At 42.8% G+C, this 26,159-nt stretch overlaps 3 protein-coding genes across 7 annotated transcripts in view; 2 read left to right on the top strand and 1 right to left on the bottom strand.

The window, feature by feature from the left end:
• JAM2 (junctional adhesion molecule 2) overlaps positions 1–5,997 on the top strand; it is a 52,038-nt gene extending 46,041 nt beyond the window's left edge. For both annotated transcript variants that reach the window (XM_024560102.3, XM_045196906.3), the window contains 2 exons: positions 1,883–1,925; positions 3,524–5,997. In XM_024560102.3, coding sequence (XP_024415870.1) covers positions 1,883–1,925; positions 3,524–3,556 — 76 coding nt within the window. In that variant the 3' untranslated portion in view covers positions 3,557–5,997. The remainder of the gene's footprint in view (positions 1–1,882; positions 1,926–3,523) is intronic.
• Positions 5,998–14,007: 8,010 nt separating this feature from the next.
• ATP5PF (ATP synthase peripheral stalk subunit F6) lies at positions 14,008–23,170 on the bottom strand. 2 transcript variants are annotated; one of them, XM_024562699.4, is made up of 4 exons: positions 23,037–23,170; positions 18,796–18,969; positions 14,677–14,801; positions 14,008–14,131 (listed from the first exon to the last, which is right to left on the bottom strand). In XM_024562699.4, exons 2-4 carry the CDS (start codon positions 18,954–18,956, stop codon positions 14,094–14,096), a joined length of 324 nt encoding a protein of 107 aa, XP_024418467.1. In that variant the 5' UTR covers positions 18,957–18,969; positions 23,037–23,170; the 3' UTR covers positions 14,008–14,093. The 2 variants fall into 2 exon arrangements, with proteins under 2 accessions (XP_024418467.1, XP_024418458.1); XM_024562690.4 differs by lacking the exon at positions 23,037–23,170 and adding an exon at positions 22,904–23,032.
• GABPA (GA binding protein transcription factor subunit alpha) overlaps positions 23,011–26,159 on the top strand; it is a 33,195-nt gene continuing 30,046 nt past the window's right edge. The window contains exons 1-2 of one of the 3 annotated variants that reach the window (XM_045196882.3): positions 23,011–23,116; positions 25,643–25,745. In XM_045196882.3, coding sequence (XP_045052817.1) covers positions 25,669–25,745 — 77 coding nt within the window. In that variant the 5' untranslated portion in view covers positions 23,011–23,116; positions 25,643–25,668. Of the gene's footprint in view, positions 23,117–23,238; positions 23,623–23,825; positions 24,958–25,642; positions 25,746–26,159 lie in introns of those variants that run through there. The other 2 variants (XM_024562669.4, XM_024562677.4) reach the window with 2 other exon arrangements.

Genomic DNA, 26,159 nt, shown 5'->3' with positions numbered 1-26,159 from the left:
CACTCTGGCTGCTCTATTGAGAATAAACTATAACGTGATCAAGGGTGGGGAGACAAGGAGACCATTTAAGAGACGACTCAGCAATCTAAACAAAACAGCATCGGGGTCCAAAGCAGTGGTATTGGAGATGTTGCAAAGTGATAGGATTCTGGAACCATTTTTAACAATTTGGTGATTGACTGAGTGTGGGCTACAAGAAACAGAGAAATCAGGGATGGCTCAAGGCCACGAGAAGGATGGAGTTACCATTTACTAAGGATACAAGATTTCAAGGGGAGCAGGTTTGAAGTTTCAGTGGCAGTAGGTGGAGAGGTCTGGAGTGTTTTGGAATTTTACAGTCTGAGATGCCTATTAGACTTCCAAGTACTAGAGATAATCAGTAAGTAGCTGAATGTATCGATCTGGAGTTTGGGGAAACATCTTCAATCGAGTTAGAATTTTAGGACTCACTGATGCCTGAGGTCTGATAAGGTCATCAAAGTCCCCCAGTTGATGTGCATCTGACGTGTGACCATCCTGCTCGTATGTGTGGAAATGGCAGACCCAACTCTGAGTCTGGGCATCCCTTCTACTCTCAGCTGTCATCGCTTCAGATACTTGGCCATCTCCTTAATCTTTTGAAAGCTTAGCTGCCATTGATTTCCTGTTGCCAGACTTGCTGCTCACTGCCGGTCTCTGAGCCTCATAATCTCAGTCTAAGTCCAGCATGAGGTCCAAGTTCGCAGGACTAGCGGTGGCAAAGAGGGGGAGTTCAGAAAGGAGGGTGAGCCTGATGGTATAGCCACCCCCATGCCGCCCAAGGCATCTGTGAGGATTTCCACTTTTAGTGAGTGAGATGGAAAGTAATCGGAGGGTTTTGAGCAGAGGAGAGGCATCATCTCATACATGGGAAAAGGCTGGCATTGCTGTGGGGCGGGGGTAGGTCCTCTCTTCAATCACAGTGTCTCTATTAACCCAGGAAGTGGTGTTCGGGGCACTACCTTTATTCCTACACACATCTCCCATTTGTCTAGTCCATGGCCCTCGGGATTGGTTGATGAATGAATTGGATGCTGCATGTGTTTGCTAGGGCTGCTGTAACAAAGTGCCACCAACTGCGTGGCTTCAACCTCAGAAATGTGTTTTCCTCCAGTTCTAGAGACTGAAAGTCCAGGATCAAAGTGTTAGCAGAACTGGTTCTTTCTGAGGGCTGTGAGGCGGGGAGGGATCTGTCCCAGGCGTTGCTCCATGGCTGACAGATGGCCTTCTTCCTGTGTCTGCACATCATCTTCCCTCTGTCTGTGTGTGTCTGAATTTCCTCTTCTCGTGAGGACACCAGTCATACTGGATTAGGGCCACCCTGGTCACCTCATCTTAATTTAATACTTCTTTAAAGACCCTCTCTTCAAATATGGTCACATGCTGAGGTCCTGGGGGTTGGGACCTCAACATGTGATATCGGGACAGCGGGGGGTTGGGGGGACACAGTTCAGCTCAAAACCATAGTCACCACATAAATCTTTCTTTCCATGGAAAAAGTGAAATTTGAGATTATAATCTCAAGCTTTCAAAATGTTAAATGTTACTAAATCGATACATTAAAAGTTAGTAAGTCTCTGTTTTGCTCATTCCACAAAAATCTGTAGTATATTAGCCCTAGGTCACGAGATACAGGGCTTCCCACACACACTGATATATTTTGTTGCACGGCTTTCTCCGTGAATATGGTCTACAAATATAAGACATTCAGTGGGGATTTCTGGCTTTTTATTGCACCTGGCTGTGATAAAGGTTCATCTTCCTGTTGAGAAAATGTATGCAGGTAACATTAAGTGAAAGGGTATGTGTTTCAGAATTGGAAGTGATCGGGTCATAAATGTTGTTTCTTTTATTCCACAAACAGGAAGAGCAGTTCTGCAGCCAAAGCCACGACAATGAGTGAAAATGTGAGTATTTTTAAAGTATATTTATAGAATGGACTTGTTTAGGGGGTAAGGCAAGGACATGAAGTAACTGTGTGGAAGTGATGGATTTTCACTTTTAATATGCTTTGTCCTAGTGCCTGCCACCGGCCTTTAGAAGGAGCTGAATAAATAAATGTCAGCTTCCGTCCCTGTCTGCGGAGGCGTGATAAAGTTGCCGGCACTTACAGAGCAAGGAGGCTTTACCACACCATTATTTTTTCTTGTGACGTTTTCCATTATTGGTCAGTCCTTAGTATCATTAGGGCTGAGATTATCAGCTCCATTGTATAGGTGAGGAATTTGAGACACTAGTTTTCACAGGATTATAGTGGCAAAGCTGAGAACCAGGCATCTCGATTTTGCCAGCTTGACCAAGCAACTCATTTCCGCAGATCTGTGGTCCCAGGACGCTCCTTTGGTTAGTTAAAGCACTTAGAAATTTAAAGAATATAGAATATCCTCTGCTATTGCTTAAAGAAACAGCTCAGAAATCCTTGAAATGATGCAGTTCTCTAACTGAGATGGCTAAGGGAACATAATTTAGATATGTGGGCCTGGTGTACTTCTGCATTTGTAAATACAGTGAAGCAGTAAACACATTGATCAGATATTGCAGCTCTTTGGCTAGAAATTCGACTTTCTAGATTATTTTTCAGAAATGCAGTTCGGGGAGGGAGGTTTCCAATGTTTTCAGAAGCCTGAACCGTTTCTTGAGAAATGGAGCACTGGTCCTCTGAATTCCTCAGTATTGTCTTCGATTTCCTCCCACTGGAGCGTGGGCTGGGGCTTGAACGTCAGTATTTAAAACACATAAGTCATTCTGGTGGACACTAATGTTGAACACCCACGAACTGCTCTGTAGAGTTTATATCAAAAATGTTTCAGATTGTCCACTCCAGAGCCTGTCAGTCACAGAAGTCATTTTGCTTTGTAGTTTACTATGCTGAAAGCATATTATTCTTTAACTGGCCCACAAGCAATATGTAACATTCCATATCTGTTCCTACCATTTGTGGAAAACATTTTTTGAGTGTGGAGTAAAATACTCTCATCCCACCAAGCAGGAAGTGACACCTTGTGGCTGAGTTGGAAAAACAAATGCCTTTTACTTTTTCTTTGTCTCCCGCTCAGTTGCTCTCATCCAATTCTAGTTTTGCCCTGGAACAGGGTTTCTCAACCTTGGCACTATCGACATTTTCTTACAATGCGTATATAATGAAGCCTTAACAATTTCACATAATTCTGAGTTTTGGGAGGGCTGTCCCACGCACTGGAGGATGCTTAGCGGCTGCCCTGACCTCCATCCACTAGCTGCTCTAGGATGCACCTAGCAAACACAAAAATGCTCCAGCTTTAATTCCCACTCCTAATTCTTTACTCTTTAGGCACATTTTAAAAGACCCTGTCTCCTAGTATTTAATTATTTAATTCCCCATAAGATAGATTTAATTCAACATATGCTGGTTTGTACCTGTAAGATTCTTAGAGTGGATGTAGCTCAATACTCATAGGGTTTATATATTTCTTTAAACGTAAGTTAATACAGTATATTTAAACTTGCTTTTTCTTTCTTTTCATAGGATTTCAAGCACTCAAAATCCTTTATAATTTAAAAGAATTCCCCTTTGAGAAACACCAATACCACAGTTGTTACACAAGTTATTTAAAGATTATAAAACTCTGCTTTGTCTTACATTTGCAAAGAGGTACATAAGGAGATGAAATTGGTATTTCATTAAAATTTTTATAAACACTAAATAACTTGAAATTGTTATTTTAAACAAATAGTTCTGGGCTTCCAGTCAAGATGGCAGAGTAAGTAAATGCTGTACTTGCCTCCTCCCACAACCACATCAAAATTACAACTCAAGTACAGAACCACCACCATTGAAAACCACCTGAACAGAAGTCCTATAAGTAAGGATGTACAGAAACTACTTCAGAGTGGAAGGAGAGGCAGAGATGCAGGATGGGCTGGTCCCACACCCATATGTGGCAGTTAAAAATCGGGGGGGATGTCTCATCTACAGAGGTCCCCGCTGAGGAGCAAGGGGTCACAGCCCCACACCAGGCAACGAGCTCAAGGTTCCAGTGCCAGGAAGACAAGCCCCCGTAACTCCTGGCTGTGAAAACCAGCAGGGATTGTGGCTGAGTGAGACAAAGAGCTTCTTAGAGTCCCAGGCATTCCTCTTAAAAGCCTACACATGCACTTACTAGGTAGGACTCACTCACTCTGCGCTCCAGTGCGGGTCAGCAGCGCTGAAGGACATACGGAAACTGAGTAGTCTGGCATCAGGGCAAGAGCTGGAAGGGCACCTTTCTCCCAGACAGAAGTGTGGGCAGAGGCCATTATTCCTTTGCTTAGCCCTCCCCACCACAGAGCTGACAGGCATATCTGAGTCTCCATCAACCTGGCTATCACTGTTCACCTTGCCCGGGTGATTTCGAGACCAGGCCACCCAACTTTTGGGCCCAACCAAGCCACTTCCAGTGGCTTTTCCATACAAATAGCCTGTCTTGGCTCATGGTGCAAACTTTCCTAAAATTTCTCAAAGATTCACAAACCCCAGACATGCTGGTCTTGGCATGCCCCGTGCCTCTTGCTAAGCAACCCCAAGCCCAGTACTAGTGACAGCCAACCTCAGCACGTAGCTTAGCCTCTCCCAGGCATCTCCAAGCCCAGCAAAGTGGCAATCCTCTACAGATCATCCTGTAGCTCACGCCAAGTGGCCCTGAACCAGCACACCCAGTGGCCAGCTTCCAACCCCACCAGATCACCCCCAACCACCTCCACAAACAATGCACTCAGTGGACAGCCTTGGCAGACACCAGACCCCTGCTAAAGCAAATCCTGCTGCGTATGGTCAGCCTGTGCACAGCAGCTCCTCCACTGTAGTCACAGTCAGTCAGTCCTCACAACCAATCGATCCCTCACATTGACATGCCAACAGCAATCCCTCAACTACAACAGGAAGGCACATAAATTCCACACAAGGGACACACCTGGAGCACCTGGCTCAAGTGACTAGGGAGGTTGCACCACTGGTCCCTACAGGAGACCTATTACGTAAGGCCACTCTGTCAAGACTGGGAGTCCTAGTAGCTCTACCTAATACATAGAAACAAACACATGGAGGCAGCCAAAATGAAGAGACAAAGAATCAAATGCCAAATGAAAGTGCAGAACAAAACTCCAGAAAAAGAACTAAACAAAATGGAGACAAACAATCTACCTGATGCAGGGTTCAAAACACTGGTTATAAGAATGCTCAGTGATCTCAGTGAGAACTTTAACAAAAAGATAAGAAACATGAAAATGGTGATAGAAAACATGAAGAACCAGTCAGGAATGAAGACTACAATAACCAAAATGAATACATTAGGGGGAATCAAAAATAAATTGGATGAAGCAGAAGACTGAATCAGTGATTTGGAAGATAAGGAACCAGAAAATGCCCAATCATAACAGCAAAAAGAAAAAAGAATCCAAGAAAATGAGGCTAGTTTAAGGGAGCTCTGGGACAACATCAAGTGTACCAACATTCGCATGATAGGGGTACTGGAAGGAGAAGAGAGAGAGTAAGAAATTGAAATCTATTTGAAACAATAATAACAAAAGACTTCCCCAAGCTGGTGAAGGGAATAGACATACAAGCCAAGGAAGTGTAGAGAGTCTCAAACAAGATAAACGAAAGAGGACCCCACCAAGACACATCATAATTAAAAAAGGTAAAGACAAAGAGAGAATCTTAAAAGCAGCAAAAGAAAAGCAGTTAGTTTTCTACAAGGGACTGTCAGCTGATTTGTCAACAGAAACTTTGAAGGTCAGAAGGGATTGGAACGAAATACTCTAAGTGGTGAAAAGCAAGGAACTACAACCAAGATTAGTCTACCCAGCAAAGCTATTATTTAGAATGGAAGGACAGATAGAGCTTCTCAGACAAGAAAAAGTTAAAGGTTAAGAGTTAAAAGTTATCACCACCAAACCAGTACTACAGAAATGTTAGAGGGACTAGGAGAAGGAGAAGGAGAAGGAGGAGGGCAGGAGAAGAAGGAGGGGGAGGAGAAGGAGGAGGAGGAGAAGGACAAGAGGAAGAGGAAAAATAAAGAAGAGAAAGGAGGAAAAGAAGAAATAAAAATATGGATCATAAAATGGCAATAACTATCAACAATTACTTTAAATGTAAATGGGTTAAATATTCCAATCCAAAGACACAGGGTGGCTGAATGAAAAAGAAAACAAGCCCCTTGCATATGCTGTCTACAAATTTCTCACTTTAGGTCAGAAGACACACACAGACGAAAAGTAAAGGGATGGAAAAAGACATTTCATGAAAATAGAAACAACAACACAAAAAAGCTTGTGTACACCAGACAAAATAGACTTTCAGACAGAGGCTATATATAACGAGACAAAGAACCCAGCAATTCCTCTTCTGGGTATTTATCCGAAGACACCACTAATTTGAAAAGACGTGTGTCCATACGTTCACTGCAGCATTCGTTGCAATAGCCAAGATGTGGAAGCAACCTAAGTGCCCATCAGTAGATGAATGGATAAAGAAATGGCACACATGTACAGTGAAATATGAGTCAGACATAAAAAAGAATGAAATCTTGCCCATCTCACACAACATGGATGGAGCTAGAGGGTATTGTGATGAGTGAAATAAGTCAGACAGAGAACGACAAATACTATGTGAGTTTACTTCTATGTGGAATCTTAAAAAACAAAGGAAACAAAACAGAAGCAAACTGATAGATGTAGATATAGAGAACATTTTGCTGGTTGCCAGTGAAAAGGGGAAGGCATTGAGAAGTACAAATTGGTAGTTACAAAGTAGTCATGGGGATGTAAAGTACAACATAGGGAGTATAGTTACTAATATTATGATCATACATAAGTTATATAAATGTTTAATCATTATGCTGCTCACCTGAAACTAATATATTGTATATCAACTTTAATTGAAAAAATAATAAACTATTTAAAAGAAAAAAAATGGTTCTGTCACTCCCTAAAATACAGTCTGGCTTCTTCTGTCTGGACTAAGTTAAAATAATCAAAATATGTTCTAATATTCTGGGGTTTGTTAAATGTCAAATGTCCAAACTTGTAGATGAAGTTACTAAAATATATATTGTTTGTGAAATTAATCCACAGAGCATGCAAACATAACCTGCTCGCACCCTCTCTGCAAGAGTCTGACTTAGAAGGTTCAGAAATACTCTGACAGATGCCAAAGGGAACTCTGGTCTCATTTCCACCAGAATCCTCTTTTCTCCCCGAATATAATCCTTAGTCTGCTGCTCATTTATCCACAGAAGGGAGGTAGTGGGAATGAGTCTTACACCCAAGGGTTTGTACTGTTTACCTTCATTTCTGAGAACCAAAAGCAACATGAAGGAAAATACCTCGTGACCAGAGTTCAGTCTGCGAGTCAAACCCAAACCCAAGCGTCGTATTTCATCCCCACACCTGCTTGTCACTAGTTCCTTCCCCTAAAGCCCCTTTGCAGAGGACCAGTGACCTTGACATCAGAGCTTGCCACTGGAGCCTCCACACAGAACCCTGCGGGCACCTTTCCCTGTGGGATGGTGACTTCACATCTGTCTCTAAAAATCGTGCAGGGAAATTTTGGTCTGGGCTGAGTCCCTTGCTCTTATGGTCAGTGGATTGCCAATCCTGATAACCACAAAGCCAGGGATAGGAGGGGAGAGGTGTTTGTCTGACAAGTAAAAGGCGTTCAAAGAGTTCACTATGGCTCCCTGAACCTGGCATCCAGGGAGCACAAGAGAAATGGTGGCTGACATGAAATATGGGTCTAATCAACTGGTTTCTCAACTGATTAATCACAAGGGCCTCCAGCTAGTGCTACAAAGTGAAAATTCCAACAATTCATTTAATAGTAAGAGCAGTTAGGTTATGTTAAAAGCATAATTATAATTTGTTTTGATTAATTCATAATAATAAAATATGGCTAGGGTTCTGGGCAAATCTGGGTGAAAGGTCACTTGCCACTTTTAACAACTTTGATCATGGTTAAGCTGCTTTGAAAGGAGTCAATTCCTTTGCCCAGTAAGTAAAGCAAATGCTTGGTATTCACTGCACAAGTGGATTAAGCACTCACTGAGTGTCCAGCACCTGCCTGGACACCAGGTCCCTGGGAAGACCCCTATAGTCAGATTGCCCCCACCCCCCACTTGTTTGTGGCATTCAAGGCTTCTCATCAATCTCCTTCAAACACTTCCTGTAAAGTGCCAGGTAGGGGTTTTAAGTAACACAAGGCATATGGTCCCTGTTATAACTAATCAACTCTGCCATTGTCACATGAAAGCAGCCATGGACGGCAATACACAAACGGCCATGTTTGTGTTCCAGTGCGGCTTTGTTTACAAACACAGCAGGCAGAGATGATCGGGCCCACACACACAGTTTCCCAACTCCTGATGGCAAAGCACTAACAAAAAAACAACCCTATCTATAAGTTTTCGTAAGAAATTAGGCCAAGTGTTCCCCACGCTTTCATTTGCTTTAGTTTGGGAAATGCTTTCTTGCATTGCCAAGTGCCAACGGACCGTGTGAGTCTCAGAGGTGCCTCTTCAGGCTTACCTACCTGTATACAAGATCAACTTCTTCAATTTAACGGCACAAATCCATTTGGGGGGGGTGGAAATATGTAGTACTTTAGTTTTACTAATAGATGAAAAACTTCTAAGCTGTAGAGGCTAGAGGATTCACCTTGTACAGTGTTAACATCTAACACTTTCTCAAATACATATTATACATTACCTTAAACTATTGTATGCAGCTAAGTAAGAACTGTGTGAATGTTTTCTTCCACGCAAGGGCTATAGTACTGAGCACTCATTTTCCAATTGTTGAAAGTATATCCACCTATGTCTGGGCTTGTGTTTCCAACAGATTTACTTGAGGGACTTGAACACTGACAATTGGTAAAACCCCATTGTAATTCTTAGAGCACTTTGATTTTATTTCCTGCAGGCAAATTGTGTTACGTAAGGATGAGGGCTCTAGAATCGTTAATAGCAAGTTTTGTTTTGTTTTAATTACTATTGTTGCTGTTGTAACTGGGCTTATTTTTAGTTGAGGGTTTAACATAACTAAATCTGGAACAATTGGTTGTTTTTCAGTACATCTTTGCAAAGAAACTTCCTTCATCTCACGCATGGTTTTGTTTTATGAGAGCCTACATTAACAAAAATAGCTGAACTTCTTAAACTTTTTAGCCCCATTTAACAGTACAGGGGAAGAGTCATCCAGCTATTGTTCAATAAAGCCCAGGAAACTACACCCTCTTACCATCTGTAGTTATAAGGCTAGTTCTTTAGCTTCCTGAGTTTAGAATCTCATCATCTCAGTCTGGATGCCTGCCAACCTCTCAAACACTGGAAAGGAAAATCCCTGAAAATAAAAAGCCACAACTATTTATCAAACACTTTATATATGTCAGAGGTGGGGGTGGATGGAGGAGAGGGTATGTAAAATGTCCTTCATCTCAACAATGTAAAGTGGGCTACGTCCTATTTTACAGGTGAGGAAACTGAGAACAAGGGTCAATGACTGCCACGTTCAGAGAGCTAAGTGAGGAATCAGGGGCTGCATGACCCAGGTCCACCTGATGCAGGATGTCTCACATAGAGATGTCTTTTTCCCTGCCCCCAACATTCCTTCTTTTACATTTTTGAATTTTCTTGTACCTCACCTCCCCCTTACATTTACATTTATAATTCTCTTCTACCTTACCAACCTCAGTAATCTCTGGCCCATCTAGCCTTCCCTAGACTTGTTACCGTAGGTAGTTGGCTAATTATTAATGAGAAAAAGGAGCAAAGGGAATTAGACATTGAGCTTAATAAACTGGGGAGCATGAGCCTGTTTGCTTCACCAGGAGGCTACAGCTTCACACCCCATGGGATCACAGCATTGCTTCACCAATTGCTCCGGTACCTGATTGTTGGGTGGGGGTTGGGGAGGAGAGGGTGCATCACTCTCTTCAACAATGTCAACTCCCTTCTCCCTTTTCTCCCTTCCCCTTGCTAAAACCTTTCACTCTTTCTTTGCATAGTCCATTCCTGGAGACTAAATGCCTTTGCCTGGAACTCAAGGCCCTCCCCACCCCCACATATACACATCTTGTCTTAGGGTCACAATCCATCTGTTGTACTATTTCCCTTTGGTTGCCGTGTACACCCATCAAATGCAAGTAAAGACATTAAGGGACTTCTCAAATTCCACCTTCTCTGTGAAGCACTCCCTCATTTCCCTGCCAGAAGTAGCTTCTGCAAATTTTCATGGCACTTGATTTTCTTATGTCACTTGGTTTTTATCTTATAATAGTTACGTATGCACATATCTGGCACCACTGACTATCCGAAAGCACTTTGGGAAAAAAGAATGGTTTATACATCTTTATAAGCCCCAAAGTATTTAACAGTATCTAATGTGTAGTCAGTATCTAGTAAATGCTCAGTGAAAGGGCAATTTAAAGAATACTTACTAATAAAATTTCTCTAAAGATTTAGTTAGAATATTAAGAAAACATTGTATTCTACAGTTATTATAATCACTTTTATTTTATTACACAAAGTTACACAAATTATTGCTGCATGAATCAAGCCTGGACAGAAATTATGTTCTTGTCCTACTCTTTAGTTACTTGGGTATCCATTTCCCCATAGTTCTTTAAAAGACCACATATTTTTTCCAATTTTCAAGTTTTAAAATTTCATTTTCCATCCTATGTTTCTTGTTCTATAAGGGATTGAGACACTTTTAGTAGTAATAACTGGTCAGGAAATTCCAGGTAAACCATAATTCTTATTTGTTGATACTTTCTCTTTAATATTACTTTTAAATATATGCCATACTTTTATTTGACCAAGTTTTTTTTAATGTACTAATTAAGACATACTAGAATATGAAATATCTTTCTACTTTCTAAGAAAATGCTCTCAAAACAAGTGACTATACCCTGGCTGGTGTGGCTTAGTGGATTGAGCGCTGGACTGTGAACCAAAGGGTTGCCAGTTCAATTCCCAGTCAGGGCACATGCCTGGGTTGTATACACCAGTAGGGGGCGCTTGAGAGGCAACCACACATTGATGTTTCTCTCCCTCTCTTCCCCTCCCTTCCTCTGTCTAAAAACAAATAAAAAAAACAAGTGAATACTTTTGTCAAGAAAGGACCTGTTTAACTTTCTCAGAAACGGTTTTAAACTTCCATTTTTGTTTTCAACATTGAATGTACTTTTTAAGTGCTTTTACTTTTTTTTCATTTTTTTCCTCATTTTTAAGTGCTTCTTAAAGGTGGTAAAAATTTGAGAAGTTCTATGATCTGTTAGATCATAGAACTGTTAGTTGGATTTCTTATGTTGCCCCTGCCATTTAACTTTTTGTTCTCGGACTCACTTTCCTTCCGAATATTCCACTACCATGAATTATACTGAAATCACTATAGGTTAAGAAATCTTTTTCTAAATTAGAATTACATACATTGAAGACAATTAGGAAAGTCTTATACGTAAACATATACTCATGTAACAGAATGTTGACTGGGACTTTTTCTGTTACCTGAAAACTGAAGACAAACACACTCCTTTCTAAAGAACACCTTAATTTGGGTACAAACACTCCCTTCAATGTTCATGAAGACAGTGCTGCTACCCTGCAATCAGTACCCGTCATCTCCCCTCACCCCAACACACAAGTCCAGGAACACTGAAGTGTGTATGGATGGATTGGCAACGGGGCGGAAGGGAAAGACAGAATGGACTGTCCAAATCGTGTGAGAATGAGTTTGTCAAAACTGAGTTTGATTCTCCAGCTTACCCCTAACACAAATAAAGAGAATTTTACAGAAAATCACTTCCAAAAGTTGACGGCACCTGCCAAGAAGGAAATAGTTCTTTGAGCAGGGCAAGAGTTGGAAAAAAGATATCAAGGAAAGCATCAGGGGCAATGAAGCACCCGTTTTCCCATGATTTCTTAGGTCAAGGATGTTTCCTGTGATCCAGTAGGCATCCTTGAAAGCTAGCGCTTACAGGCCTGCAACAGCACGAGCAGCAAAAATCAGAAACAGTGACACCTAAAAACAAACAAACAAGTCCGACACTAAATTACTGTAAATAAGCACAGACAGCCTCAGTCGGAAGCCCTTGTTGGCTGTTACTAAAGGCAGCACGGGATGACTGGGTAACAGACACATGCCCTCTCCAGCTCTCTGCATCCTTCAATTCCAGTCTGCTCTTCTTCTAAAGACAGAAGTCAGACGGGATTCTGTCCCACCCTAGTGGCCTCATTTTAACTTAATCTTATCTCCAAATATAATCACATTTTGAGGTTCTAGGAGTTTCGGCTTCAGTGAAGTTTAGGACACTATTTAGCCCGTAACACCTGCCATGGGGGAGAAAAAGCCATTTTAAACAGCTAAAAGCTTAAAAGGTTGAGGTCATCTGCTATAAACATACAAGGTGGTCCCAAACGGTAAGTGCAGGCTGAGAAGGCACCAGTGCTGAAGTGACGGGTAAAGGCTGGAGTTTGCAGAGTTGGGGCAGGCTCACCAGGAAGAGGGAGGGGCTGGGAGGGAGGCGAGGCCTCAGATAACAGCCACGCGTCAGAGCACCACGACAGCATTCAGCTGGAAAAGAGAGCACTGCCCTGGCAACACGTACTATAAATGTGTGGTCCCGTGATGCAGGGCACAGGAGCAGGGTGCTTTTGGCAGTATTCTTGCCGTCATTCACAAATAGAGTCCTTCTGTTTACACAGTGAGTGAAGAGATTGGGATGTTCAGGCAAACTCCAATTAGTTGCAAGACATATAAAAAGACTGTATATAAAAAAAAAACTAAGTGTGAGATTATAAAAGGTAAAATCCAACTCGACTGCGTAGGGGAGGGAGGGAAAAGGACAAGGAGGTGAAGCATGTGCTGAAGGGGACAGCCCTTCTTTCCTGAGACTGGCGCTGCTGACCCCAGGCTGCCTGTCTGCCTGGGTGGCGGGAAAGACTGATGCAGGGGAGGCCGGAGAAAGGACCTGAGCACCAGGCTTCCTTGACTCCCTTTAAAGAGAGCCATAATTAAACATCGCCTTATGTTTCAATGCCTACTGTTACTCAAGTAACAGTAGTTCAACTGAACTGTCATTGCTTAGCTTCATTTGAAAATTAGACTCTCTTCCTATTAATACCACTAGGAAATATTTGTGGATCTTTTGAAAAACAAATTCCTCAGCATGGCATGGCAAAGTACAAATCTATTCCTTTTCTGAAGTGAACTAAACCCATAGCGAAGGCTGTTTTTGACTTCACATTTTTAAAGAAAACCTTTAAAGGCTTATTAGGACCTGTATTTATTGACACAAGTCAGAAGGACTGTCAGATATGAAAAGGCACAGCTGTTTTCCCTTGTTTTACATCGCGAGGGCTCTCTACAGTCACTGAGATTTTGACGTGCCTGCTCTGCCACTCACCCAGCGCCTGGCTGCTGGAGGCTCCATCACTTGGGCAAAACCGCACCACAGTTTGATCTTTACGAGGACTTTCCTTTGTTGGAGCCCTCTCCACTGGCCCTCAGCTTTCCCCCCGTCTGCACAGCACTGCAACAGACGGCGACCACTAACCCTGAGGGCAGAGGAGGGACCCGGGTTACTGCGATAAGTGCATTTACTATCGGAGCAGATGGAAATTAAAACACAGAGGATACTCAAAGTGACCCCCGAGTTTCCTGAAAGGCCTGCGATAAAGAATTGAGAAACTGTTTCTCTACATTCTAGTGTAGCATCCCTCTGCAACAGCCATTCCTTCGGTCAGGGGGGCTCCCCTCGGGCAGTAAGTCTCCGCAGTGGGAAGGATACCCTGCACGCAGCAAGGAGTCTCGCAGGTTACAAGCAAGTTGTACCAATTCATCCAAGTTCTCCATCTGCTTTGTTATAACCAAACGAGAAGATTTAAAAACCATGCTAAAACATAGAATCCAAAGCACTCAAGCGTACACCCAACATCAAATAATTTATTTGGAATCACAATTAAAGAACACCCGACGGTTGTTGAAATGTACGTTTATTCTGGTATTTCTGATCAGTGGCACAACTTATCGAGGGAAAATTACCAGATAAATTTTACGTTTCTTCAGGACGGGGGTTTATCGATGACTTCGAATTTGGGATCTAAGAAGAGGAAAAAATGGTTTAAGCTTAGCCATGCTGCAATGAAATGCCTTATTGAGGAGGCTTCAATATTTAACTCATCCATCTTCTGATTGTTTTTAGTGAATATCCACTGTCTCTAAACATCTGTATGGAAATGTAACAACTGCCAAAAATTTATTCAGCATTTACTATGAGCCAGGCTACTAATTGGCTGTACATATATCATTTAATTAAAAGAACCACATGGGAAAGATATAATTCTCCCCTAATGTAGGTGGGAAACAGGTACCGGCCATCTACCTGAGGTCACACAGTTCCTGAGTGACATTTTCAGGGTTCAAGAGCAAGGGCACTTGATTTCAGAGCCCCATCGTTTAAGCGGTACGTTCCCTGATCTCCTACACCCACGGCAAACATTCAGCCCGGAGGCTCCCAAGCACACACCCCTGGCCTACTAAATCCATGTCTAACTGACAGGTACCCTCTCAAATACCCAAATAGGTACACATATTTTCCCCCTAAAACGATCTCCACAAGAACGAATCCGTGACTAAAGAACTTACCTTCAAATTTGAAGTCAGGGAACGCGTTCATGTCTGCTTTACCATACATTTGCTTAAGCTTAAACAGCTCCCGCTCCAAATCCTGCTGGTATTCCGGGCCAGTGTCAACAGGTCCTCCGGACGACCTGTACATGAGCACATGAAAACCCATTTTATGCACCAGTTTACAAATCCAAAATCATGTCCTGCCCCGAGAGGTTCTGCCATTTAGAAGAAAAAAATAACGTGTTCATAAATATTTATGCGTAAGGGAGTTATGTGATAGTTTCAAAGGCATGGTTTAACAAAAAGCTACTCGAGTTGAGGAGAGAGCACTTTTGCTAAGCTAATCAGAAAAGAAATTTCATTTAAAAAAGTGGCGTTTGTGAGAAATCATGCATTTGGGTCAGGTTTTAATTTGAGACATTTAAGACTGAAAAGAAAGATGTGGCGGAGATAAAGCACTGGCTTTACGTGGGACTACTAAGCAGTTTAGGTGGAAAGCCAGCAGGACCCAGATCACGGGAAGCCTGAAATGTTAAGCCTGGGAGTTTGTATTTTATTTGCTAAGCAATAAAATGACAAAATTAGAGATGCGCTTTGGGAAAGTAAACATAGCACCATGGACTGGCAACGAGGCCAATTACATTTACCTAATTCTGCGCACAAACTCTTCTGTGTTTGTCATAATGTTACTGCCTGCCTGTCAATGAACAACAAAAAATTTACGAGTGAAAATTCCATCAAGGTAGTATGTTCACGCATGCCTATAATAAAGGCATAGGGTCTTACTAAATCGAACCAGCGACCCCTTGGTTCACACACAGGTTGGCACTCAATCCCCTGAGCCACACCAGCCAAGGCACGAGAGGGCTCTAATTTTAGAACTTACTAAAACTTTCTGTGATGATAGAAATGCTCTATATCTCTGCTGTCTAATATGGTAGCCACCAGCCACTACTGAGCACTAGAAATGTGGCTAAGTGACTGAGAAACAATTTTTATTTAAGCTTAGTTATAATTAATTAGAATTTAAACAGTCATATGTGAATATTTACTAAAATACATACACAATGCAGTTCTTGATGGAACCCTCAACCGCACACTCTGGTGGATGGTTTTCCAGCTCTGGGATCCACAAGTTTTAGAAACTGCTTTGAGAAGATCCAGCCGGTCTCACCAACAGACTGGTTACTGCTAGGTGGAGGCTGTTAAACTTTAATGTGTACACTTGTGATGTAAAGGGGCTGCACATACTCTAACTCCTCAACTGACTATATGATGCCCAGCTACTTACTCTAGATGGTGACAGGGTTAGAGCAGAAATTCAAGGGAGATTTATTTATTTTACTTAAAAAGAAAACACCAGGCATGCTAATTTATTGAAGCACTTAATCTCTCAAACATCCTGTGATACTGATAGTTATTATCACCCCCATCTTACAGTGAGGAACCTGAGGCACAGAGGTTAATAAGCGGCAGAGCTGGACCCCAGCCCAGCACGCACGCTCAGAACACTCCACGCTGCGGTCTGCACCAACAAATGAACCAGGCCCCGTAGGTTCAGAGTCTACCTAAGCACGGCCTTCTTATTGGACAAGCTTTTAAGGGCAGTTAAAGTGCAAACAGCGTTAATACTACGATGCCATAACACTCTGGACGGAAGACAGTCCAGTTCCCCACCATCCTGTACACCTGCTTACTGAACAGTGTGATTTTAGGCAAATTCTTAATTTTTAGCCTTAGTTTTCTCATATATGAGATGGGGACACCATGAATAAGGTTGTAAGTTTCTAATATTGTCTTCATTTTCATACCGTCACCCTCTCCCTCCTTAGTTCCAGTAACAACAGACCTTGTTAGCGGCCCAGCCTCAAAACTCTCAGTGCTTTGACCTGTCACTTTTACTTCCCCACTGCTGTAAAGACAAGATTCTCATCAACCAATGCTTAGATTGTAACATTTTTCTTCTTTTAAGATTTTATTTATTTATTTATTTAGAGAGCAGGGAAAGAAGGAAGAAAGGGAGAGAAACTTGTGTGAGAGCCATATAGATTAGTTACCTCTTACACGCCCCCAAATGGGGACCTGGCCTGCAACCCAGGCACGTGCCCCAACCAGGAATCTAATCGGCGGCGACCTTTCAGGCCACAGGCCAGCACTCAAACCACTGAGCCACAGCAGCCAGGGCATCTTACTACGTTTTTCTAACATATCTATCTTCCCTCTTTTCTCATCCCAATTTTCCCAGTACACCGTGATTAAAATTATCTTCCTAATACAGACCAATCTTGTTCCACCTCACCGTCCTGTTCAAACACATTTCTCATAAATGCCTTTCATATAATATTTTAATTGTCTGGTCTATAATCAAGGACTTTGATAATCCCTCATTCTAACTCCATTCTACCCTTACTGCTCCCTACGCTCTTCATACCCTGCAGTCTTGGGCTATAGCATCACACAATTTCCTAAATATGCTTTCTAGTTTTCATACCTTAGCTCACACCACGCTTTTATCCTAAAAGACATCCTCCCACCACCCCCATTTATCTCTCCACTCTTCACACCAGGTGTTCGTAACCTCAGGTAGACCCCTGCTGGGAGGCCTTTTGTGGGTCTGAGAACCCTTTCACACTATAAGCAAAATCATGTGAGTAAATTCTTCACTTTTTTTTCAAATGGGACGATTACACATAGCTGACCATGAAATTCTCAAGAGGGATGGATGACCTCCAACATTACCTTCAAATCCCAGATAAAACCTCCACTTTTCTAAGACACCTTCTAAAATGCCTCCAGCTGGAAAGAAGCATAACTTTCCTAGGAACTCCCCAAACACTGAATGTGCCACTATCTCAGTCAACATCTAGTCCATTTGACCTTATAGTATATTTACTTGCTTACAAACACTCTACCCTCAGCAATATTAAGGATATTGTGTAAATGCAGTGTGGTTTCTTTCTTTGTGGCCCATCACAATTCATGGCCCACTGCTTTGCACATGGTAGACAACTAAATTTTTACAAAATGTAACTGGGCCCTGGCTGGTATTGCTCAGTGGACTGAGTGCCAGCCTGCAAACCAAAGGATCACCAGTTTGATTACCAATGGGGGCACATGCCTGGGCTGTCGGTTGGGTTCCCAGTTGGGGATGCACAAGAGGCAACCACACATTGCTGTTTCTCCCCCTCTCTTTCTCCTTCCCTTCCCCTCTCTCTAGAAATAAGTAAAATCTTTCTAAAAAAAGGAACTAGGAACTGATGTATACCACTTTTGCAAAGATTTGTGGGTTGAACTTGATGACGACTAAGGCCATTATTCATCTCCAAAACTGTGTGGTACTGTAATCATGTTTTTCCTGGACCTACTTTACACCATTTCAGAGTCTTCTGCCTTTGGATATTCCCAGAAATATGTAAGAATAAAAAAAATTAAAGGAAAAATGCTGTTTTTATACGTTTCCCTGAAATCATGATGTAAGGATCAACAATGACAATAAAATGGAATAATCATAACAATATACTTTAAGAAAAGTCATGTCAACGTGGTCTCTCTGATAACTGATGCAATAAGGAAGACAGCTACAAAGGGACTAACTGGCAGGTAGCGAATCCAGCACAGATACACTGAACGAAGGGGGGATTCACATCCCAGGCCGGACAGAGCAAGACAGTGACAGATTTCTTCATGCCACTCAGAATGACATGCAATTTAAAACTTAGGAATTATTTCTGGAATTTTCCATTTAATATTTTTGAACCCTGGTTGACCAGAGGTAACTGAACACCCAGAAAGTGAAACCACAGATAAAGGGGAACTACTGTATATTCCTTAATGACTTCCAGGATCCTGCATACCTCTACAAATTGACTCTAGTTTTTAACAAATGACATTAGAATAAGGACATATCTAAAATAACAATTTAACGGGATTCTCCCTTGGAACCCACGTAAGAAAGATAAATTTGGGACTGGATCTTGTCTCCTTCTTTTGGCACACGAATGAACCTCTACGCCAGGGATCAGCTCAGTGAAGGTCTTAGACACTTTGAAACACCAAGTAATTTTATTACCACCTCAAAACTTACACACTTTGATTATTTGTATTCACATCATGGTTGATTATCTACCCACTTACTGTCGCTTAGTTCTGTATTCTCTAATCTTGTCCACGAAGAGTTTCTGTACGGGATCAAGTTCCTTAAATGCCACCGCTGTTACACCAATGTTCCTCCTCAAATAGACTGAGACTGCAGACTGGACGGCCGAGGAGAACCTGGAGAGCCTCTGAAGAATCATGGTGATTCTGTGACTGCAAACAAGCACCAGAATGTTAATATGCTTTACTGCGTATACAAGTGTAGAATACCTCTAAATATCATGTAGTGGAAATCTAATTCTCTTTACTGCTACAGAACTTACAGCACACCAGAACCGAGTCAATGCCGACAGTCATCTGACCCCAGCTCCATACCGCCATCCCCTGCCCGCTGCAAGTTTCACTACTTAAACCCAAAGGCCCTGCGACCTAGAAGCGGTTAGGAACTCAGGCCTGTTGCAGCTCCACCACAGTCACACGCAGAAAGAGCGTGGACCATGGGTGGGGCGTTTCTTCTCCATGAACGCAGCCTTGGATCTGGGGAAATAGTCAGCTAGGTTGTTAGAAAACTGCCCGCCCCCAGCAGGAAAAGAACAACCCAGACCCTTCAAAAGGGAGCTGGGCAGGGACCCTGGAGACAGTTGCCTCAGTCAGGACTGACGACCTGGAAGTTTCTACTCCACAGACCCACAGAGGGAGAACCTGCTCTGCCTGTTACAACTGCAAATCTAAGTCCAAAAGAACCCGCAAGGAAACCTACCAACAAAGAGAGAAAATCATGCAGCACATCTTAATTAATGAGTTAGAATTTGTAAAGGAGATGAAAGTCTGATTTTTAAAAATAAAGACTTGAAGACTTGCAAGTCCTCAGACTTGTTGAAGCTCAGAGACATAATTTTCTAAATAAAAACTTCAGTAGATACATTAGGGGATGAGGTCAGCTGAGACCTCATTTAGTGTCTTGAAAGACCAAAGGCAAAAAATTCCAAACTATGACAAATATATGAAAATGGGAATTCCAAAAGAAAAGGAACAGATATGCAGGCCAGACACGCTCGGAGAAACTCCGTGGGATTAAGAAAGGGTGATTCCACCACAGTGAAAGGGCGTAGCAGAGTGTGTGCTGGGCCGATGACGAGAGTCGCACCTCAATACAGCCTGGTTCAATCTCTGAACCTGACGTGCTAATGCAACCACGATTCCTCCCCCGGCAAATTACCTACCACTAACAACGACAACAACAATAACCACCGTCACACTGACACTGGCCCCAGTGAGTTACACACCGCTGTTCAAAGTCTGGCCTGTGGACCAGCGGTAGTATCCAAACTGTGTCACTGGTCTGGAGTTAATACAAAACTTGGCAATAAGCATTTAGAAACTTTCAAGCAATTTGGCATATTGTTATGCCTGCTAAACTTTATTAAAAAATTATTGTTTGTGTTTTGTATGTCTTCATTGTTTTGTCTTTCATATAATTTTTCTGGTAATTCATTTTTACTGTATTCTTCAAAAGTATCCACAAAGGTTGGGGTGGGGAGTCCTTTACCACTGAGAGTTTGAGAAGCACTAAGCTATAGGAGAGTAGAGTAGCACAGTTCTCGAACAGGGTGGGGTATTTGGCAATGTCTAAAGACATTTTTGGTTGTCCCTAATGGCGTGTCACTGGCATCACGTGGGTAAAGGCCAGGCATGCTACCAAACATCTTGTAACAACAGCCTTCCCACAACAAAGAATTGTCTGGTCCAAAATATCAACAGTGGCAAGGTGGAGAAGCCCTGGAATAGCATATAAAAACTACCAAAAGAAATTATACAATCAACAGAACACCCTTCCCCTGCCAGGGTGAAAGCACACTATTTGAAGAAATTAAAGAATTCCTCAAATGCCACTCCTCTACCACATCAGAGAAAAATACATGAGAAAAGACTCCAAGCAAACAACAAATGACCTTAGGCTGCTACTTATCACCATTCCCATTTTATGTATACAGAAGTAGAATCTGACTGGACGTAAACATATTTTTAAAATCATGTAACTCAATGTATATATTCTTTTCTGGCAACTTAAGGACATGCTTACCACTCAGCAATAAGGTTATCTAATGTTTGTTCAGCCCTAGGCATTTTGCCAAGTACTTTCATATACAAGGTGTGTCCAGAAAAAGTCCAGCCATTGTTAATATAACAAGAATGGTTTGCACGACATCTATGTAACCTGGCAGCCAAGGAGAGTGGACTGGAATGAGCATGCGTGAACAATGACTTCACAGGACTAGTCAGTGGGGGTGGCAAACACCGTTGAGTGAGCAAGGATACTGTGTGGCCCTGGCATTCAAAACGACTGAGCAAGTACAGCAAAAAATCTGCATCAAATTTTGCATTAAACTTGAACTTTCCTCCATGGAAACTATTTTGATGATTCAGAAGGCCACAGCTATGGGCAACTGGTGACTGCCAGTTTCATCACAACAATGCACCTGCTTATGCATCACGTCTTGTGCAGAGTTTTTTGGTGAAACAGCACATCGCCCAGATGACTCAGCCCCCCTACCGCCCAGATTTGGTGCCCTGTAACTTCTGGCTTTTCCCCAAACTAAAATCACCTTTGAAAGGGAAGAGATTTCAGACCATTGATGAGATTCAGGAAAATATGACAGGGCAGCTGATGGCAATTGGGAGAACTGTGTGAGGTCCCAAGGTGCCTACTTTGAAGGGGACTGAGGCTTCATTGTCCAATGTACAATGTTTCTTGCATCTTCTTCAATAAATGTCTCTATATGACATGGATGGATATCTTCTAGACAGACCTCATATAGTCTCTCCTTGCACCCTTAAGGCACTCCCCTTCAGAATTAAAGCAAGGTGCTCTTACCTCTCCTTTACAGGTAATAAAACTATGTCTAAGGATGGTCATTAAATTGTTCATAGTCCCACAGTTAATTTGCTCTGATTGCAAAAATCATCTTAGTCCTACAGCAACATGAGTAAAATCCATTTTCATTTTTTCGATTTCTATCATCTAAGTACTAATGATTCCCAAAACACATCTCTAATTTTATTCTCTTTCCTGAACTACTAACTTATACATTCATCAGCTCACATCCCTTCATAAGTCCTTTAAGGCCCTCAAATTCAACTTGTTTAAAAAATGAACACATAATCTATCAAAACCGGGCATTTTATTTACCCCCCTTTTCATTTTTTATCACTGATTAAATATATAGTGAGTGTGGGCTGTCCACTGACCTGCTGAAGACACATGCTATTACCCAAAGAGGTGTCAAAATACCAATTGTGATGTGTTCTCTATTCCAGTCCTACGGACTGTCACAGACCCTGTGATAGGGATTTGACATAGAAGAGATTGGGAAAGGCAACAAGAAAAGGGTACAGCAAGTGCAGAAGCAGAAGCAGCATGGTTCTCCTGTTTACAGTGATGACTGACCAGCCAAAAGGTCAGTCCTTTCGCTGTGCCTCTTCAAAGCAAATCCTTAAAGTCAGTCCGCAATCTGCCCACCTGGACCGTTTCTCCCTCCAGGAAACCTTGTGTTAGCAGGCGCGCTCTGGCCTCTCCGCTAGTTCAAGCACCCCTCCGCCCCACGCAGCGTCTGGTTCCTTAGGGCTGTTGTGATGTAGGGTTGTGCAAGGACAGTAAGAGTGTAAAAACACTTCTGCCTAACCATGTTTTAGCACTATCGACATTTTTAAATGGGCCGCAAAATTTTAAGTTGGCTATCACTCTTCTACCTCTTATGGTACATGTTCTGCTTTATATAGTTCAGAACAATTTCCCGTACGCGCAGGTTGGGCAGGCCTGGCTGCAGACCTGCCACACGAGCATGACCTTGGGTTGCCCCAGCCCGGCTGCGGACCCAAGAAACCCCCCGCGTCCCTGCAATCCGCACCACCCGCGCTGGCCCTCAGGGCGGGTGTTATTAACAAAGCTGTACAGATCGAGCCAAGGGCAAACTTCAAGGCCTAAAAGCGCCGAGGTCTGCAGAGACCTCGGGCCAGGCCGTGAAGGTGCCCGGGCAAGAAAACTGCTTTCTCAGAAGGGCAGAAATAATAGGCAGCCCAACCCGGTGAACAAATTGTGAATCGGCGTTCCAAAAGGCCAAGCAAGTCCGGTTACCCTCCCATTCACCTTGCACTCAGTCCGGCGCTGCCAGAGCCACCACCGCCGCCACCGTTCTACTTCCGGCCCTGGCTCCGCCCCCGCCCGCCTACCCGCCATCGCAATGCATTATGGGCTGCCGTTTCAGTCGGTCGGCACTCACCGGACAGGAAGCGTCTTCGGAGACAGTCTGCGACCGGACGGCTCTAGGTGAGGTAGAAGGCAAATAGGAGGAAGTAGAGGGTAAGTGCTTCCGGGTCCCCTAGCGAGTCCTCCGCCATCTTTTGTCCTCCTAATTTTATCTCTTTTCTCCTCCTGGAAACCTTACTGTGTACGCATGCGCATTTGGACAGGCCTTTCCCTTAGTTCAGTCCCTCCCTCCCGGAGTCAGCAGTCCTGTTCCTTGGGTCGTTGAGATGTACGAACGTACCGACAAAGTGACAAGAGTGTAAAACAAATCGGGCTGGGGCATTGTGCTCCCTTGTGCCTCGTGAGCCTCCGTTGCCTCGGGCGTTCGTTTCGCGCAACCTGCTGGGAGTTGTAGTCCTGGACCCGAGGGTGCCTGGGAGGCGGGAGGGGGTTTGGAGTTTCTAAGCGCCGATTCCGCGGGAAGGGCCCAGGGGCCTCACACTTCGAGTCGTGGGAGCTGCAGGTTTTACCGGAGAGACGCTGCACGTGGAGCTCGTGCCACTGCTGTTCTCTGCCGGCTCTGGAGCGCGGGCGGGGCGACCGGGTCGATTCCGGAGCGGGTGAGTGTGGCCGCGGAGAGGAGGGGAGCGCGGGCCCGCGCGGGCCGGCTTCGTTCCGGGGCCTTCTCCCCAAAGCGGCCCCCCCGCGGCCGCTTCTGTGTTTTGTTTCCGCTGGTCCCCGGCGCTGTGACTCCCATTTCCGTTCGTGGAGACTTGAGGGAGCCGGGTGGGGAGGGGCGGGGAGGCTGTGCGGGGAGGGGAGGGAAGGGGCGGGGGGCGCGCGGCGCTGGACTCTGGGAAGCCGCGCGCCCCCGGGGCCCGGGCTGTTGCTGTCACCTTTCGCCGTTCTTTTCTCTCCTTGTGCTCTCGTCGACTGTCCGCCTTGGTCCTCAGTGTCCACGGTCAGGCTGTGATCCTGACGCTCCGGAATTTCAAAGGGCAATGCAAAACTAAAACTAGTCTCGCCGACTCAGCAATTCGCTCTCACTTCAAATCCAGTTGTTTTTTCCAGAATTGCCCCATAGTTGCATCACAGCCATTTATTAATGTATATAGAGTCCATTGGGTTTATTTTTAAAAGAGGCATTAAGACGAGGGGGAAACGATGGGTTAATATAGTTTGCCAACTTTTTAAGTTTGTTGTGTGCAAGAAGATAAGCTGTTTTCGCGTGTTTGTATTTAGGGACCCTAGTTTGATTAGATTAACGGCAGGGAAGACTGCCTCATACTGCATTGCAAGATAATGAGTCGTGATTTAGAAATAACGCAGTGAGCCTGGGGCGTGGGAGGAGCGAAGATTTAGAAGGGCTCACTGGAGCAAAGTGAAAAACTGGGCAGTGATAACGTTCTTCGTACTGTGTATCTTACGCTTCAGAAGAAACTGAACAACTCTGCAAACTACGAAAAGGGAATACCCCTCTATGGGTTTGATCCAGACTTTCCAAGATTATATATTTTAGGACATATTCTGACACTAGGTGGATTTACGTCCATTTTACCTGGATTGCTTATAAAGGACTATGTATTGCGAGGGATGCATAGTCTTGAAGAAAATAAATACTGAGCTAGACGCTATATTGAGGCTACTCGATAAATGCATGTGGGGGACTGAATACTACATTAAAACTATTTACTTATTTTCCTCCAACTTTTATATATAAGACTTCAAATCTATAAGAAAGTAGAAAAACAAAATTACACAGTGAACACCTTCATCTGGTGGGGGGGAAGGTCGCCAATTGTTAATCTCTCCACACTTGCTCCCCCCCCCAAAAGTACCTGTGCTTTACGTTTTCTTAACTGCTGACTTTATTTTTAAAAACAAAAGTGTTTTTTAATTTCTTCTGGTATTTAAAAGTTTCTTTTTCTAGTTTGAGAAAATGTGCAGTTGATCAGGTAGGTACTCCCAGATTATACTTACATATTTATATTAAATACGTATTTTGCATGTATTTAATATATATTGTTAAAGATAGATTTATATTACATATAAGTATTCGGAAAAATTGTCCTACACTAAACTAATAATGTGTTCCAATGAAGAAGAAAATCCTCAAGTTTAACTGTGACTCCAAAAGAGAATATTAAATATAACTATTTTAAGGAACACTCGTCCTTTCTGGACTTTTTAGTTAAAGTTAAGTTTAGTTTGTGTCCATGTTGTAAGGCTTTCTGAACCCCAGTACAATCCTAATAAAGTACAGCTTTTAGCTGAACAATTGTGGTTCATCTCCATGTTGATTTTTTAAGCTCCAGGTTTGAATCTTACTGAAGTTGCTATACTGTAGTTGACATAACCTTTCACTTGATTTTGAAGTAAGTTGAGTTAATTTACTAAGATTGGCTGAAAAGAAATCCCAATAAATCCAGTAGAATGAAGAAGAATTCGTGTCAGGCCAATAAGCACAATCTAACAAAAACTATGGTTTATCAGTATCATTTGTGGATTTTCTTTAATTGTGAAGATTACTTCCTCCTCTTCTACTTGCCCTCTGCTTTTATTTGAATTGAGTCTCTACTTCTTGTGAAGCATTTGTTTGTGCAGATAATTTCAAAATGTCTTAAAATTTAACTCTTACAGGGCTGAGCTTTTGAAATACTTCAACCATGACAAAAAGAGAAGCGGAGGAGCTGATAGAAATTGAGATTGATGGAACAGAGAAGCCGGAGTGCACAGAGGAAAGGTTGGTGTTATCCGAATTTACCACCTTTTGTATTATCAACATACCTTATTGAAATTAAGAATCACCCCAGAGTTCTTTTGAGGCCTTTCTTTTTTCAACTGAAGTTAGCATTTGGGGTGATAATGTATTGTTTTTTTCTTCCGACTTAATGAATTTGTAACTAAAGATAGTTACATACACATAGCTAGTAATTGTCAAGCAGTTGATTGTGATGGTTTTTATCCTGTAGGACCCTGTTTGATTCTTTTTTCTTTCATCAATGCTGGTAACTTCTATCTTCTAAAGAGTTTAATCCCCAACATGAACTAATTTAACAAATATCTATAAGTAACTGCTATGAATTGTCAGGAGTGTATATGAGACAGTAACCTGCCCTCACAGAGGCCACAGTATATTTGAGGAGTATACAAATGT

The sequence above is a fragment of the Desmodus rotundus genome, chromosome 2 (genome assembly GCF_022682495.2).
Source record: "Desmodus rotundus isolate HL8 chromosome 2, HLdesRot8A.1, whole genome shotgun sequence".
Classification (NCBI taxonomy): Eukaryota; Metazoa; Chordata; class Mammalia; order Chiroptera; family Phyllostomidae; genus Desmodus; species Desmodus rotundus.
This window is presented reverse-complemented; position numbering and strand designations above follow the sequence as displayed.

Coding starts and splice junctions, on each gene's coding strand:
- ATP5PF (XM_024562699.4), bottom strand. CDS start 18,956: ATGATTCTTCAGAGGCTCTCCAGGTTCTCCTCGGCCGTCCAGTCTGCA. Junction 14,802..18,795: donor GAATACAGAACTAAGCGACA/GTAAGTGGGTAG, acceptor GCTCATGTACAG/GTCGTCCGGAGGACCTGTTG. Junction 14,132..14,676: donor CCCTGACTTCAAATTTGAAG/GTAAGTTCTTTA, acceptor TCCTCTTCTTAG/ATCCCAAATTCGAAGTCATC.